General features: G+C 39.5%; 1 protein-coding gene across 1 annotated transcript; it reads right to left on the reverse strand.

Annotated features, from left to right (window-relative positions):
• Positions 1 to 1,195: 1,195 nt before the first annotated feature.
• On the reverse strand, positions 1,196 to 17,368 carry ccz1 (CCZ1 homolog, vacuolar protein trafficking and biogenesis associated). Its single transcript, XM_036535619.1, has 17 exons — positions 17,263 to 17,368; positions 15,649 to 15,724; positions 15,437 to 15,533; positions 15,104 to 15,201; positions 13,895 to 13,988; positions 12,469 to 12,549; positions 11,973 to 12,020; positions 11,600 to 11,683; positions 10,483 to 10,658; positions 8,529 to 8,610; positions 7,351 to 7,412; positions 5,928 to 6,039; positions 4,575 to 4,608; positions 4,293 to 4,410; positions 2,968 to 3,126; positions 2,734 to 2,861; positions 1,196 to 1,695 (listed from the first exon to the last, which is right to left on the reverse strand). The coding sequence occupies exons 2-17, from the start codon at positions 15,660 to 15,662 to the stop codon at positions 1,640 to 1,642; spliced, it is 1,443 nt and encodes a 480-aa protein (XP_036391512.1). The 5' UTR covers positions 15,663 to 15,724; positions 17,263 to 17,368; the 3' UTR covers positions 1,196 to 1,639.
• Positions 17,369 to 18,213: the final 845 nt, after the last annotated feature.

Here is an 18,213-nt window from a genome sequence, read left to right on the forward strand (position 1 = left end):
AGTAAATAGCTTCGACAGCTGTTTTGAAGGGTTTCAAGTGACTTTTATTATGACATTTCAGTCCATCACTGGTTCATAGCCTCGTTTTAGAAAAATGGCTTTTAGGTTGGAATTTCAATGATTGTCCAATTAAACCATATCACCTACTGGTTAAACCTGAGGTGCTGTCTCAATGATAAACTCTGTACAATTGCATAATTGTACCTATATAAAATCTAAGAAAATAAAAATGTAATTCATTATACTGCATGTTGTTGCTAAAATCTCGATATTTGTAGAACTGCATGCATCCCAGTAACTGATGTAGTCTCACTTCTGAGATTTTCTTGATATTTTCATGTCGGATCAATGCAGCAAGTACTTAATTTTACTAAATCTATTTTACTGCAAAGAGATTACTACAACCTGTATCTTCACTGGATGCAGAGATAAATACATATAGGGTTAAATATAAATATAGGGAAAGTGCTGTGTTTAGATTTTATATCGGTTAGTTAAAATTCAAGCAAATTGTTCATTTATATTTGACAAAATACCCTGCATCTGCAGGCTACTGCAACTGGGACTTTTTACATATTTGTTTCCGAAGGATATAACAGCTTCATACAAAAGCAATTGCATGTTATATTAAAATTATAGGCCTATTCTTTAAATGTAATAATGGACAACATTTTTCTAGACAATTCTGGCATCAGTCATTCAGTGCATTTGAAGTAATTTACCAGGATTACGTATTAGGACATTTAGGGTAACCTGCCAGGCAATCTGAGTGCCAGCTGGACAAAAATTGTACTCGACTTTCTTTTTTTTGATAAAAGTCACAGAGTACCTTTGACTATCAGCCTCATACAGCCCCCCTCACTGATGAATATCTGGTGTTTTTTCCTTGTTTTTGCTCGTTCAACAATAAGGACATTCTTGAATTAAATGTTTTTTCTTTGGGTATGGATTAGATTTAACGTGAATTATAGAAATACATTGTAAATATACCTAGCAATCTGTTGAGAAAGTGAGCTGTATTTGCAAAGGCAGCTGCAGGTAGTTACATCGTGGACAGCCAAACGTTTGGAAGGATGTGTTTTGGTGAAACTTGTTGAACTGTTGAAAATCATGCAGGAATAGCATTAGCAAAAACATGGCAACCAAGTCACATGAAAGAAAATTAGAATTTCTTAGTTTATTAGACGTTTGGGCTGTTTACAAACTAAGTGTTGACATGATGGCATTCCAATGTAAAACAGGGCAGCTGAAGCCAAAAACAGAAATACAAAGTTTGTGCACGTCCATGTAAATGTTCTAAATGCCGCTGTGATCTTAAATAAACAAAACTAACAGAACGAGAACTTGACAGTTCATTCTAACAGAAACAAGACATTTATATACAAGTGAAAATAAAAATGAAGTTTAATTTACAGTAAAATTCTGATAGTACATTTAATTACAAGGATGAAATACAATTTGTTGGTTAATAAAAATCTAAAAAATTGCATGATGTGATTTTTTTTTTTTTTTTTACAATGCAATTATTGCATTACAAATTATGCCGTCTTTGTAATCAGCATAGCCGACAGTTCTTAAATAGTCTAGTAGAAACAGTCCATAGCTCTTTCAAGTTCTTGTACAGTATCACTGTCCCCTTTTAATCCAAGAAGAAGATATTATTGAATTGTGTTGCGCAGAGTCTCTTGACTTCTTCTGTGAGGTGAAAAAGACAGAACACAAACAATTGGGTTCAGCACTCAAACAATGTGTATGCCTTAAGTCACAGTTTTACACATCCTGCAAATGTACAGTGCTGTGGTCTGCAGAGTAGAATTTGGCTCAAATTCAAGTTTGGTTGCATAGATGTCCACTCCAGATAAAGCCTATCGCAGCCTTATCAACTAATAGTCATGTCTGGTGTTTCAACCTAGCAATTTACCTTAAATTAAAATGAATGCATTTGAACTCATTTGTCAATAAAACGCCTACATCAGCTTGGCTCTAAGAGAGATATTTTTAATTGTCTCAAACAATTTTTCTTTGTTGCTCTGGAAAACTAGGAAACTGTAATGAGACTATATGTCTGGTATGTCTAGCACACAACAGTTCAATTCTCACCAATATAAGCAATAGAATTGTAAGCTTTGAAGATATTCACTGTAACTACCAAGAGCACAAATTATTAGCTGGCATGATGGCGTAATTAAATTCCGTCTGACACTCTTGACTGGCTGAACTTATTACTTCCATTTAAATTGCTCATTTCATCCCGTTTGTGCTGGAATTGACCACATAACTGCAATTCAATTTGGAACTGACCCCAGCCCTGCCACAGAGCCCTGTTTGGTAATGTAGTGGAAGATCTGGTGGCTCCAGCTGGACTGGCGGGGAAACTGAGACCTGGTGTAATTCGACGGGCTGGTGTAGCCCTCTAAATCATGTAGGAACAAGGGGCAACGAGGGACACTGAACACAGCCGGCTGCAATAACGACACGCTAGAGTGTCAACACACGATGGCAGAGAACGCACGTTAAATACAGAACGGCTCAACGTACAATTTATTCTTTGCCTACTTACGAGCTGTAAAAACTGGACACTTGTTTTGTTATACTGGTATAAACCAGTCAGTAGAAGTAAGGCTTTTTCATCATCTGCGCCATATGGAAGGTAATATTTCCATTCATTCCCCCTTTTTTCAAACAAAAAAAATCCCGTAAGACTGAAACATGGAGTCATTTAGTCTGACATACCGTTGACTTCAATCAGATTGGCATTCTTCTGATTCAAAATGACGTACAGTTCCCTCTGATCAGACTTTTTGCCAACAACCCAGTAGTCGGTCATTGCTTTCACGATGATCTCTTCATCTTCATCAACCCTACAGGACCATACAAAAACAAAACAGAAGCAAAAACAGCAGAGGAACGTAAAAACACCGGTCCTAGAACCCAGCGCAGTTCACCCGCCTCATTTCAAGATCTTACCGGGCGAAGTCGCAGTTGATGTCCCCTAGTATCTTCATGAGGTCGGGGTGGACGGAGGTCAGGGACACACTGGCGGTCTTACGCATATGGATGGTGCTCTTCTCTGCAAGGTTCATGTGGTTGAAGTAGATGAATTTGAACTGGGGCTCTTTGTCTGGCCTGCGGACACCAGGAAGGGTCTGCTCAAAGCCATATCCAGTAAAATCTCCTCCACACTGCATCTCACCCAACCCCACCATGTCCTTGGCAGGGTTCAGCTGGGTTCACTTATCTGATGGTGCCTTCTCATTTGGAAAATGCCCCGCAACCATCTACAGCAAAGCGTATTTGCTCCTGCCTAAATTCTTTAAGGTGTGCATTCACTTCATTCCTGTGTGATACAATGGGCTTCTCCACTTTCTCTTTAATACACAAGTATGTGCAACACACCCTGAACGTCTATTATAACCGTACACATAGACAATGACAGTAACACATATTCTTAAGGACCTCCTACCTACTATGACCACACATACTTCAACAGCAACAACAAGAGGAAATCTACTGTGAAAAGGTGCAGATTAAGTTGAAATTAAACTTGTAGCGAGCAACAGTGTGCTGTCCGGCACTGCATTATGGATGAGCTCCGGCCCCACAGAATGATGGCTACCATTATTGTAGTGAAGCAGATGAAAGTTTTATGACATTCATCCCGACAGACACTATCAAGTGACTTTCACACAGTGTTATAAACCCAGAAGCGAAATACAAAACAAGTAAATGAAATCACCTCTCACGCCAACGTTTAGCACTTCAAATCTCAAATCTAAAAATGAACTGTCTCTAGCAGCTTCGGGTTCATCACATCAATTTGTTATCAGCGGAGGATGGCACGCACATTAAAGTTTCAGACAGACTTAATAAGTAAGGTGAGCCCGCTCTAAGTAGGAGCGTTAGTGACAATGAAGCAAAGGCATCAATAATTGAGCCACCGAAAGCAACCATAAGACATCCTACTGAACTGCTGTGTCTGCAACTCTTTGCAGCTTCAGCAGGCCCACTGATTGCATCAACTCACAAAAGAAGTTCAGCCAACCGTGCGTATTTAGGTTATTCTTAACAACTGATGATTAAACTTGTCTACTGCAGACCTTGGCTACTCTCTGCTAATCCACAGCAATCCGGGGCAGTGGGGAGGGCAGATTCCTCTGCCCAGGACTCTAGTCATTACATTAATCTATAATTGCAGTGACAGAATTTGATACAGTAATTTTTTTTTGACCTGTGAAATGCCATAAATTCTGCTTTAGCACAATCTGACCGAGGTGGCGGGATTAAACACTGACCCCGATATCCGGCGATTGATGTTGTACTGCTCGCATATGTCCGAGGCCAGCAAGGTTAGCTGGGGGCCCACCAGGCTGTCCAGCTGCTCGCAGAGCTCCCGGTTCAGCTCCACTGAGGCTGCGGGTGACAAGAGGACAGCCGCCGCGGGACACGAGTGAGGAACGCCCACTCAGACACACAGAAACACTGCCCAAATCAGCAATGCATGCAGTCACGCTTCCTCTGATTAAACACAAAAAAGCCTTGCAAGATTCACTTGGAAAGGTACTGGAAACACATACCGCTGATCATGAAGCAAACAGCAGCACTCATAGCCTGAAAGGAAAAGCATTACTGTTACTGTCAGAGCAAACTTCTGTTGAATACAACCACCTCCAGTACACCACTGCAGTACACCGATTTATTTATTTGCTTTTCCTCTTGTATGCACGGACCCTACTTTTATAGTTGCCAATTGTACACATTAGGATCAGTGTTGCCGCAGCAAACTGTAGAGTCATGCAGGTGGGCTGAAGCATAAAGACTGTAATCCTGTGATACGCTCACATGCAGCCAATGACAACAGGTTGTGCGAGAGTGACGAGATGAGAGGACCCTGCTGACATGCACAACCCTGCCCTGTCAGAACGAGGCCTGAATGAGGTTCCACTGCTGTGGTCCCCGGTTATTCGGTGGCTCATGACACAGTTAGCACCCACAGGGCTCAGCCTGTGCTTGGAACAAGTACCTCCCCAGACTCAGCCAGTTGGGAGCCCAGTATAACTTGTTTTTAAACCAGTGCATATCAACATTTCAGCAATATGGATGAAGGCCACTGCTCAGCTTATGAACATGTAATTTCAAACGACAGTTCTTGACTATTCTTTGTTCACTCACAATCACAGTTTTAATGCTTAGACTGCCACTTTAACTGTCATTTGAATCTCTCAATTAGGAGCTATGCTAGCCAAAGAGTCAACTCACTCCAGCTAAAGCTGCACTGGATTTAAAACAGTGGAAACAAAGGCTAAGTGCTGTGTTAAGAGGACGAAAGCTTTGGACACATCTGAAATCTTTTTTTATCTGTACTACCAGATAATGTTGTAGATACCTAGCCAGTGGATAGACTGAAATGGTCAAGGTAATCTTCATGTCATTCACACTGCATAACACCTATCTTAGTCAAAAAGAGGAAGGGGAGAAATTACATAGAAATATTCAAAGCTGCTGTACTCCCATTCCTAAAAATATTTATTCCATTTTTTGTGATGGTGGGGTTAAACTCATACTTTTTGTTTCTTTCATTCATATTTATGTATAAATGTCACTGTTTTGTGCTTTTTACTGTACAAAAAGTGATAATTAAAAAAACAGGTAAAAAGTGTTCATTGTTCTGAATATGGAAATATCAGTGCTGCAGCTGGAAAATTCCACCTGCAACGCACAAAACTCTTACGAACATTACAGTCTCAAGTAGAGTATTTTAACATTTAAATACCATAATGGAAAAGTCATTGATAATGAAATCATCTTCAGCAAACAGACTGCAAATTACTGTCTTTTTTCTTTTCACACATTCACACGCATTTTCGTGAAGACAGCTGCCAGTATGTTCACAAATACCTAATGTTTAAAGGTTTTTCCACTCTTCTCACCTTATAAACAATCAAATGAAGCTCCTCATAACCTTCGCCGGTGTTCACAAATATTCTGGGAAATCGGAATTTTGCTTCAGGATCTTTGAGGTTAGATGGTCCTGTAAGAAACCTGTAAGAACACAGAAAACAAGGTCAGTTTTAACAAAGTTCTCGTTCTGAACAATGACAACGACCACCTCATAAAAAATTTTCTCACCAGTTGATTTGTGTACACGTCACTCACATCTAGCACACATCTCAAATCTCCTGGATGACACATCTAACCAACTAACTAACAAGTCGTGAAGAGCATAAGGCCAGTATTAATAAGGTAGTTCAATAAAATAGTCCATCCCTTCTCAGAGGCCTCTCAATATTTACCCTGTTTCTAAAAAGCAGTAATATTTTACCATGCTAGCCTCCACTTCTGGTCTCCCCTCACACTTCCTCCGTCTTGTCAGCTTTCTCTTCTGTGAACTCCTGTTAAAGCTTCTTTTCACTGCAATGCCTCCACTCAGGACAAAACCTTGATGAACCAGGATGAACCTGCCCAATTATGACAACCTGCTCCACGCAGGTACTGGTCAGGGATCTGGCCCTGTTCAACTTCAACTAATGCAACTACGTCCTGGCTGGCAAATTCTAACACATGCACAAATGCATCCAATATAAAGTGGCCAACTGGTCTTCTCTCTCTCCATCAAAGCAGAATGGTCCAGAGAGGTGATGCTACAGCACTGCAGAAGGTCAGAGGCCCTGAGTGGTTTTTGTTCTTTCTGAATATTCACAGTCATGATTTCTCTTGCTGCCCTGCCCTTGAGCCAGATAATCTTCCTGTTACATTATCCTGTTATACAGTCCTGGGAGTCAGCAAAGGTCTGCTGTGTCCAATTTCATTCCTGTCATGAGTCACTTTTGACCTCTCTGGGGTCACCTCTCTTTTGTAGCAAAGGGCTTTGATCAAAGACTGGCTTTACCTGCTTCACCTAATGTATCCAGAGACAGAAGAGACAGAAGTCCCCTTTAATGTCACCATCCTTTCCATGATTCATAAGTGTGAACACAGGGAAAATCCCTCTTATCTCTTAAAATAATCTGTAAAGCTCATTACTGCCAGTTAAGTAAGACCACAATGTATTAGGACACACTGGGGCAGATCTAAAAGCTTCCATCGGTTAAGAACCGGGCGGGTTGTTTCAGTGGCTTATTATGCCCGATTCATTCACAAGCCATAGCCGCAATTTAATCATTCACTGTTATCATTTTCTTCATTTTCATTTTTTTTTATCCCCTCCATTCATTTGTGCTCAATTTAATTTAGCCAGAGAAACAGCTGCTGAGCTGGACCCAGGATTAAAGAGTGGTCTTGTGCCCTCAGAAGCAGGAAGTTCACCAAGAACCCCGCAGCTCTGTGGGAGGGCAGGAGTAGATGCGCACTTACCTCCCATAGTGCAACAGATTTCCAGCCACCTCTGGCCTTAGAGGAGAATCTCTACCTGCAAGCTGGCCCCCAGACACAGAGAGCAGGAACATTAATACGACTGCCACTGTGCTGACATCATCTGTATTCTTCTACTGTTCCATTTTAGTTCATTTTCTACTATCGCAATGGCAAACTTCACCATTCAAAACACCTTGCTTCTGTACAAACAGGCACATTCAACCAACTGTTGGTTGGATTTTAAACATGATCGCCTAAATCGACTGGCCAACCATGGTAATTAACCGTGCCCAACAGCACCAAATTAAGCATGTGTTTCACCATATAATGTAAATGACAGCACAGAGTGGACATATTTCTCAGTTGACATCATTTGAAATAAAACATTTAAATTAGGGATTGTTAGGGATTAAATTAAATTAAGGATGTTAACATATCTTCCTATACTCAGTTAACAATTCATGTTTTTCCTTCTAACTGGTCACACATAAAGGTTTAATGAAAAAGACATTTATAAAACAAAACACATGAATTTTTTATTCCAGGTTTCACAAGCAAAAATCTTTTTTAAATTAAAAAAAAATATTTTTTTTATGAGCTATTGATACTGTGTTAAATACAGACGGAGCACAGTTGAATACAGAAGTGTTTAGAGTGATAAAGGTGTCCAGATTTTGCTGATATAATAGTCAGTCACACTCTTATTTCTACCATTCGTTTACAGTAGGACAGGAAATCTTCTAATGAAGTAATTCAATTTTAATGTCGTCAGTTCTTCTGTTGCATCTAACTGTACTAACTGGCACATTTTCCGCTCACTGTCAAAAATAGCTAGTTGATCAACAAGTTCATTTCAGACACTGAAACACATTTTTTGAACTCAGCTTTCATTGATGAGCATTACTTAGGCAGCCCTTAACACCTGACATTGGTTAATTGAATACTCTTCCTGACTGTCTCCATCCCTATTAAATACTACTCAGAAAACTACTCTGCTATGAGCAAGCATTTTTTTCATGAATGTGAAGATTTCATGAATGTGAATTTTTCCATTCCAATGTAAAAAAAGGCCATAAATGATGCTATTAAATGCAGCCCTGTCTCCATTCTTTGTGTTTTGTATGTAGGAAACTGCACACACGAAAACAGCTGGTGTAAACTGGCGGTTTCTGTCTCACCTCTGGTTCAGAATGCCGGGGAAACAAAGATGTTGTCAGGTACTTGTACAGAATCCGCATGTCCTCCTGTTCCAACCCACTCCTAAAGCAGAAAACAGAATACATCAGACAGTCCATGCCTGAGGTCTACGCTGAAGAGAAAATGCCCTTTCAGCTAACCATAAACTGCACTGTTCAACTGTGATTACTAAAACGGCACAGAGAAAGATCCTCGTCCATTTATGCTCTGAATGAAACAATCCTCAGGATTTTATCATATGCTCACTTTTCAAAACGAGTAAGTGCAACGTATAATCCTGAAATCAGGAAGACATACATCTACAGACATTCTCCAACTGTTGAACATTTGATAAATAACTGCAGGAGATTAACAACATTGCTAACAGAGCAAACAAAGTTACATTTACTCACTGCTTCAAAAAGAAAACTTCGATGTTTAACTGAGAAAGGTGTTTTACATAATTATTGCATTAACACTTGTGACTGCATGAACATTTTTGTCTTGAATCACTGTGAAAGCAACACTCGGTGTATTAAATAAATGTATTGATTGGCGATGCTCAAAAAAAAAGATTGTCTTGTGTATGGCCAGTGGGGTGGAAGGGGGTCACATGATAGCAAAAAAACAGAGCTTGCAGCCAGCAAAGTCTGAGAACTGCTGAGAGTGTAGAAAAATGTTCAATTTTATTTTCCTGCTGGTAAAATACATGCACAGGAAGGGTTGATGTAAAATAATGTCCACACTGTAAATTCACCCACTAATTTTTTGTAATGCTGCAAGAACTACTACAGCCAGGAGCAGCCGGAACACCTCAGGTTGGAAACCTAAGCTATCCTGCAGTGCAAGCTGGTCAAGCAGGGCTTTGGTTACAGCTTACTGGCATAATCACTGTGCCTTTTTACAGCTCTAAATATCATATAACACATCAGAAAATCATCAAGAATACGACACTTTGCTTCGGCGATGAGCGGGGAGGATATATGAGGCCGTAGAGATGCAAGCCCCTTAAATTTGATGTCTTTTATATAAATTTAAGCATCTACTATGCTGCAATGATTCCCACACAAACTTAAACAATACTTTCTTCAACTGTCAAAAAATTGGGATGTATCACTTAGTCTCCCTATTTCATAGTATAGTCTGCTGTACAAATAGATGTCAAGAGCCCTCCACATTGCACGATGTAAAGTAACATATAAATCCAGACGCTAACAAACTACATCTGTCATCTCCCACTATCATTTCCCCGTTCCTCACATCTGCCAGCCAGATCCTGTTACTAGCCATGGCCTCCACAACTACACCCCAACCCTGACCAGCACTTCCCTTTCTAAGACACCACTGAGGACAGACTGACAAAGTTAACATTAAAACAATTGATAAAAATAAAACTACTCAGGAGGGGTATTACACAAAGTAGCTTACACTATGTATTTAAGGGCTGCTGCTCCAAACGCCTGAGAGCAAGCAGGCTCTCCTAATTCGATTTACAACCACAGCACTGCCAGGGCATCACACACCATCACAGATCAGAGCCCTGAGTGTCTGGGAGGCGGTAGGAGGCTCTTTATACAGAACAGGCCTTAGTCATGCAGATGCAGTGATCTCCAGGAGGCTGGGCAGGACAGCCATGCGTGAGTCAGCAGCACATGGTTTAATAGGCAGATGCATATATAGGGACCTAAATATAAAAAAATGCTTCAACTTTTTTTTTTTCTTTACAATGTTCTAAAGCAAAAAAGGTGGGGGAGGATACAACCAAAAGTAATATTCTAAGTATCTGTTAAAAATGAAGTGGTTCTGGTACTGCTGTGGCCTTTGGTTTCCCAGGTTGATTGCACTTGACCGTTTCCGCTCACAGAGCGTTCTGAATCCAGATCAAGTGTCTTCCACTTCTATACTAATCTACTTGTGGTTTTTGCAGGGAAATAATGAGGATTGGAGTAAGCATACCAGATGAGCTGGTCATTGTAGAGGAACGCTGTGTACTTGATCAGCCGGAGGCTCTCCTCCACCCTGTTCACGAAGGATTGGATTTTCAGGTAGGTCATCTTGTCTAAGGGGAAGAAGCTGATTCCGCCAAAGACGTCCAGCAAGTCGCAGGAATGAAGGTGCAACGTTTGTAGATACTAAGAGGGGAAATGTTGGAGACAGGAAGAAATCAGCACACAGAGCGGATGTGCGCATTCCTTTATTTTGGGGTATATCGTTACAGAAACTCCCATCTATAGGTTCTCCCTATTTCACCCCAGGCTTCCATCATTTAATCCTGGTTTCAGGAGGAGGAGGGGTGGATACCGCGTGTCTACTTGTGCCGAGGTTGCTTTACTCTACAATTAGGGAGGCCAAGGGATTTCCCTTAATTAGAAATGAATAATTCAGTGCGGTAAGTAAGCCAGTCACAAATGCCTGCAGCACGGTAAAGCTGTCCTGCGGGAGAATGATTACTGCTGACATACCTGACACCACTTTCAACAAGAGGGAAACTCAAGCCAGGACACAAAAATCACGTGTCTACTTTCTGATCAGGTAAGCAAGACAAATGCACCAGCCTTTTAACAAGCCTTCTTAGCTCTGTTACCTCTCCTTGTGCATAAAACTGACAACTAGCCTGTGACTTTGCTCACTATATCCTATACCTTTTTTTCCACTTACATACCCATGCATAAGGGCAATACAATTCATAGCCAATATATCTCATACATGACATAAAAAGGCACATTATGACACTTAAACTGCTGGAAATTCAGTTACAGCAATTTGTCCCAATGAGATGACTAACTTTGAATTCCTAGTCAATTACTGAAATACAGTGAAATCTGGAAGTTACGAGATCAATGACTTGACCTCGGATTTTTCCAGCCTGTTCAAAGCTGTGACAGATGGCTTTACAGACAGGTTGATTCAGTCACGTGCCTGTCAAATACTGCAGTGTGCAGGCTGCACTTCTGAATCTTCCCCTTTTCTGCAGCAGACCCATGTGTGCCCTTGTAAAGTCTGGTGATGAAGCAGATATATCTAGCAAAGGCTTAGTGCACATTCATTGTAACAGATGAAATCCATTTTTTACCCTGTAGAAGAACTTTTCAAGTTTCTGAGTGAGGAGCTCCACCCCACCAGCCTCCATCGCCCTGCCAAACGTCCCGTTGAAGAGCTGAAGAGAAAGTAGGAGACCATTAGAGGACATGAACAGCTGCCGCTGAACAGATCCAGGATAATTTGATAAACTTTGCCCTTTCAGAATATTTGTTTCATCCAATGCTGGAGAGCATTACCTGTAAAGCATCAATATTTAATGAAATGAAAGTTAACTCGATTACCTAGGAGATAAACTACTGTCAGTGAGCCCAAAGCTTAGCATGCAGGTTGTCAGCATTTTCATTCATGTGTCATCAGTGTAGAAAAACAGAACTGAATGAAACACATACACGAATAAAGCTTACCTTATACATACTATAGCACTGTTGTAATACTGCTCCATAAACAGTGTCCTAAAAAAGCACAGGATCATTTCGTTACCTGCTGTATGAATTCACATGTCAAACAGTATGCTGTTGTCCAAATGTACATTTTACATTACATTTTACATTTTATTCATTTGGCAGACACTTTTATTCAAAGTGACTTACAAGGGAGGCATATTAACATTCTTTTTTGTAATAAAATACTGTTGTACAAGCTACATTTCATTTATCATGGTCATTCAGACGGTTTCTGTGAAGCTAGGTCTTGTGCGCTCAACAGTCTTGCCATTTTAGAGAATTTTATAAAGGCTAGCAGATGACTACAAAGGCAAGTTTGGCTGTAACTCAGTGTCCAATAAAGGGCTAACTGTGCTCACCTTTAAATGTCCTCTGTATAAATTACTGTACACAGTATAAAGTACATATGCGGACAGGCAATGAGTCGAGTCATAAAAACGAGAGAACGATCACATACTAGAATTTCTTCTTCCTGATACTCTATCGTAGGCGGTTTCCCCTCCTTGTTTGGTTTTTCTATCATTGGGTTTCGCACCACCTGCAGAAGATTAGATAGGGACACAGGTACTCTCAGACGTGCACAACAGCTCTTTCTACATTACAGATCTCCACAACTGACAGCTCAGTGGTATGCATAAAGTTACTGCAAACTTTAATCAACTGAAACCTATAGTATCTCTCACTTAAGGAATGTTCCTTTCTAAAAAAAAAATCAACATTTCTAATAGTAAATCAATATACATATATATCTCAAATAATATTAACTGTATAAAGCCAGTCACAGAAGAAGTTTGTCAGTTTCCCTTTTAAATTCAAGGTCCCTGTCTCACTCCCTTTATCATTTCTTATTAATGGCAGACATTAGGTCACTATGACATCTACACAGCCAGCTAATGTGACAAAGTGTTCTCTACAAAGTAAGATGTATCCTGTAAGGATAAAAGGAGAAATGGGATGCATTTGTTCAGGTGAGCACAGACAATGTTGAGCAATACTATAAATTAAGAAGAAAGGAAAGATTTTGGTGGACCAACCAAACATGCTGGTTGGTCTAACATGCTAGCTAGACACTAAAGTTGGTACCATGAGAACACTATAGTTAGGACTGCATGTTTTCAGAATCTCTACACTACAACCTGGCTTTAAATTTTATTAGTGTTATGCCCGGTTGTGAAGTCAAGGGGTGGGGCTAAGCATTGCTCAGGTGAAAGTTACTTCCTACATGTTTTAGCTGTGTATCTTCAATCACCAGAGGAGAGTACTTTATGCCGTTTCACTCCTTTTATTACATCTACTCCTGACATGAAATTTAAAAAGAACCCGGGTTAGTTCACGCAAAGAATCTGAATTAATGATATGTTTCACCTTTCTACTCCAGGAGAAAGCTATATGAAGGGAAACGATCTCAGGGTATTTCCCCTGCTATGTCAGAGGAAACGACGCACACACCAACATAGTGTAATACTACGTTAATAACAGATCATTTATTTAAGGGTCATTCTAAGACAAGGAATCCAATAGTTAGGTAACATACGTAAAGGGAGGAAGTGCTGTAAAGCATTTCCACTGAAATTGCCTATCCACTACTATGATAGAACATAATATTAATGTCCATAAATCATTGTTAGCATCTATATACACGTACGCATGATGTAGGAATGTTTCTGTAAATGATAACTTAAGCACTATGGAAACATTTAAAAATATTACAAATACTATAGTACTGTTCTACATCTTGTGTATGTATTATAGCTATGCCTGGCTGTTCTGTACCTGAAGTATGTTTTTGTTCCTTTGGCAAAATGTATCAAATGGATCTTTCCATGATAGCCTTTTAAGTCAGCCTAGAAAAGAGCACCACCCAAACAAATAAAATAAAGTACCATGACAATCCAAAAGTTTTCCTCTGGCTCGTAGAAAAATTGCCTGTTTTTCTGTGTGTGTAGGGACTTGGCAGGCTTAGATGGACAGAAGGTTCTATAACATGGAAAAAGCAAAGGTTATTTAACAATGGCGTTATAGCAAAACAAGCATATTTCGTAAAACTGTAAATCTAAATTAAACTTTCCAAAAAGAAACATTTAATTTCCATCCCTTTGTCTTATATTTCTAGTGCTTTTGTTTTCTTTCAAATTAAAACAAGGAAGGGCTTTACATGAAGGGCTTCAAAGGAAATTCCATTAAAAAATGATTAAAATGACATGATAGTTGCCTGAGCCTGGGAAGTACTGCAACTGTCACTTGTTTTTAAAGAAAAATTCTGATATAAATTGTATTTCCTTCAATTAAAAGTAAGGATATGCTTCTTCTTGCTATGAGGTCACAACTGGCTCTGCTGAAAGGGATATGTATGTCAAACAGTTTGCAATCAAGAACAAGCTGCCAGATAAGCCATGAACTCTACAGAATCAAGAAAATAATTTTTGATAGTATTGTGGTTATCCGTGGAAAAATTCAGCAAGAAATTAACCCAAATTCAGTATGACCTTCTGAGATTTCCTTGAAAGTTGGCAGGTATACAGTTGTGGTAACTACGGAAGCATTTTTTCCTAGGGCTGTCAGATATAGTGCACTGTAGTAGTCTTTTGCCAAGTTGATGCTGCCCAGGCTTCATTTAAGATATTGTAACTATTTATGCATACATAATACAGCTTTATACTTGCCACATAGTTTGTATAGCATTTCAGCTTGGTTGGGAGGGTGTATGTGAATTTTCAAAACTTACAAATATTGATATATCAAAATCACAGTTTAGAGTGTTGTTCTTGTGGTATAATGTAGTCCTTTTTATAGTCTTCAGGCACAGACACTTTATGAATTGTTTCAAGTGAATGGGCCTTCAGACAACAAGAGGCATCTCCTAATTTGATAACATCAATTCGCTGACCTATCATGAGTTCATTAATGTGCTGAAATGGATGAAACAGATTATCTTTACAACACACCATTAGTCCTTTACATTTTGTCTGTAGGAATTTTAACTCATGGAAAAAATACTTCCAAAAAGAAATCCACACAAAAATGCTTTAAATGGAAATGCTTAAACATTCCTTCCATACATATAGTACAGTGCAAAACAAATGAGTGATTACCTGGTAAATTGTACAATGGCTTCACACAGCCCAACATTGCGAATTTTCTCATTCTTCTCCACTTCACTAGGGTGGTAAAAGAGGATCTTCTTCTCTTCCTGTAAAAAGCAAATCAATTGGAGACATCAGAAAGGAATTACACGAAGAGACCAAACAGATTTCATGGATTTTAAGGGTTATGGAAATAAAACCCAAGTATAAAATCCTATTTTACAGCTTAATCCTTCCTCACGTCAGAATAAGTTGAAATATGTTGCGCTTACACATTTCAGTATTTAATGTTCATAATAAAAGGTTTTCAAATAAGTAAGTAAAAAGCCAAAAGAGCTGTACCTCTCCCTCACGTGGCCCAAATTTGGGATTATAGATGAAAAAGTTGAGCAAAGACGGAGTGTACTGTTTCTCTTGCATTCCCGCGGCCATTCTTGGACTACAATGAAGGAAGTCGGAAGTTGAGTAGATCATCACTGAATCCAAGCTATCCAATACTGCTGGATAGGCATTTTAACGAGCATTTCAACTGATCATCCTTGCTATGGCCTTACCTTATCATCAGCATTAGTGTACTTTAGGTCGGGAAAACTCTTCTGTGGTGGTTTGCCTGGTGAGCATGCCTTGGATCTGTGGATGCAGAGAACTTACTTACAAATGGCAGCACAGAATATGAGACAAACCAACACAATAATGTAGACTTGAAGATCATGAGAAGAGATCGCTGTGACAGTGCATACGCAGCCTGTGAAATATTTCCCACTAATGCATGCTGTTTGAAAGGTGCCCAACTTCCTATTTCATTGGTTATGTAATTTTGGATTGAGCCCCTTTCATGAAATTGTTGCAGGCACACAAATGTTAAAAGCAGCAGGTGAATAAGTAGGTTTTAATGTATTTTTTGTAATACTAGCAACATCCAATTAAGGAGAACTAATTTTTCATACTGAAGGTAACCATCATCAATCACTTGTCACTGTATTTAAAGACTGGGTATGATCTTTTTTCCAGTTTCAGATAAACAAGTTCAATGAAAGGGCAAATACATGGGCAAATTTAAAACAGCTTACAAGAGCCTACAAAGCCCTACAAAAACGTGCAACACACTGCAACAAGAGCATAAAACACCCGTTTCAGAATCTAATGTTCTTATGGCAAGCGGCCTTTTCCCAAATTACAACTTAAATTCTCTGACTTTAAGATGCAGCTCTTACACGGTCCTGAAATTATACTGCATTTCTACAGTTATGATTTTTGAGCCATTTACTTTGGTCCTTCGACGGGCTTGAAATGCATGACTTTACTTTCAAACATGGAAATAAAAATTCTACAGATGCTATGTCCGTACGTCATCAGTTCACAAAATCCAAACCTTTAAAGAGAATGTAGAGAGTTCATTGAAATCCAGTATTTTATTTGCTTGTTGTAAATTGTTGAACAGATCATTTCAGAAGAAATTTAATAAGAAAGCGTCCGTAGGGGTTTGGTGTGGCCGTACATCGTAAGAACAGAGAACTCAGGTGTCAAAGGGAGGAGGCGGCACGCACCTGGCAAAAAAGCCAGCAAACTAGCCGAATACTCTTTCGTCACTAGAAATTGGGTTGCTAACCAGGCTAGAATACCAAACAGTTAAAGCTGTGAACGTTTTTGCCGCGAACCCATTCGAAGCTACAGATACCTTGAGCTACTTTGAAATATCATTTTGTAAACTAATACAATAGTTCTAAAGACTAACGAGGCTTTCTTCAATACGGAACAGCTAGCTTTGTTTACCTGTGTAGCTACCTGTATAACTAGCTAGCTCGCTAGCTAGCTAGATAGCCGCTAGGCAGTGGCATTCGTTACCATTTAGCGAGCTAAACTATCCAGCCAGCTAATGTGAGAACGATATATGTTTTCAGTGTACTTTAACCGACATCGACTGTATAAAGTCAAAAGGTATGGCTGACATTTTACTGTAAAATGTCGTTAATTAGACACATATGTAGTACCTTAACTCAGCGGAGTAATATGCCTTCATCTAACGTTAGGTTGGAGCCAAGCTAACCAGCTACTATTTTCCCTCTGCTAGCTAGCTAGCTATCTGACACTTTGTTCCGGTAGTGTTGTCCAGCACGTTTCCCAACACATTGCTCAAAGTTAATACTTATAGTACAGTAAAAGCTTACCTTTTAATGCATAACAAATGATCAAACCGGGCAGCTAGCTTACGTTTTAAAATTAGTGCTAAGTCAAGTGACAAAAAACACACATCCTTCCTGTTCTTAAAAGAGTACTGTGTGTGCCACAAGAGGAACTACTCGTGTGACATCAACATATTACAATTACATGGTTCCTATTCAGAAAGGGAGCGTTTCGTGTAGGTTTTAACGTTGCAAAGAAGAGAATGAAGTCATGTAAATACATTTCAGAAGCTGACCGTGAAGATAAACAAATCCTTGAATTTCATCGAATGATCTGTACTTGTGAACACCCAAAGTGAATTTTTCTTTTGCTGTACTCTCTCCACTTGTGTAACATCACTTATGCACTGACTGTAATACACATGATCTCTCAGTCTTTTGCTATTCATTTAAACACCATTATGTATTAAACCACAGAAGCCTGCATCTTAAAGCTGTCTTTTGCAAAAACCCTGCCCCAAAACTTACACCTTAAATAGCTGCTTTAATCTTTAATCACAGTCTCCTCTGCAAACCTGGGCTACATCAAACCTGACCATTGGGATCATTTCTGTGACAAAATATTCAGAGTACAATAACTACATGAAGCAATGACAATAGCAATAATATTACAGCAACAACGTTACAGGTGAATTGCATGGAAAAGGCAAGTGATTTTTTTGCATGGGCGAATGTTTTACAGTAACAGACAAGAGAGGAAGGTGGGGAAGTGGGGATGTGGGAAATAACCATGGAGCCTGTGGTTTGGGTCCCATTGCTCTAATTGACTCAATGGAAACTTGAGTCAGGGGTGCTTTGCCACCAGGCATTGAGTGGCACTCTGCAATGTAACCTTAACCGGCACTCTCTGTAGCTCGCTTTTGTGCCATCCCAATTCGTTTTAAATCTTTAACACTGTTTATTCTCAAACCTATTTCTGTATTTGCACAGCTGAGT

This window comes from Megalops cyprinoides, chromosome 1 (assembly GCF_013368585.1).
Source record: "Megalops cyprinoides isolate fMegCyp1 chromosome 1, fMegCyp1.pri, whole genome shotgun sequence".
NCBI lineage: Eukaryota > Metazoa > Chordata > Actinopteri > Elopiformes > Megalopidae > Megalops > Megalops cyprinoides.

Bases quoted from the DNA above. Each gene is read 5' to 3' on its own strand.
- ccz1 (XM_036535619.1), bottom strand. The intron at 10,659-11,599 runs GTAAAAAATGGA...TTCCCCTCTTAG, and splicing joins TTGAAAAGTTCTTCTACAGG to TATCTACAAACGTTGCACCT. The intron at 8,611-10,482 runs GTATGCTTACTC...TTTCTGCTTTAG, and splicing joins TACAATGACCAGCTCATCTG to GAGTGGGTTGGAACAGGAGG.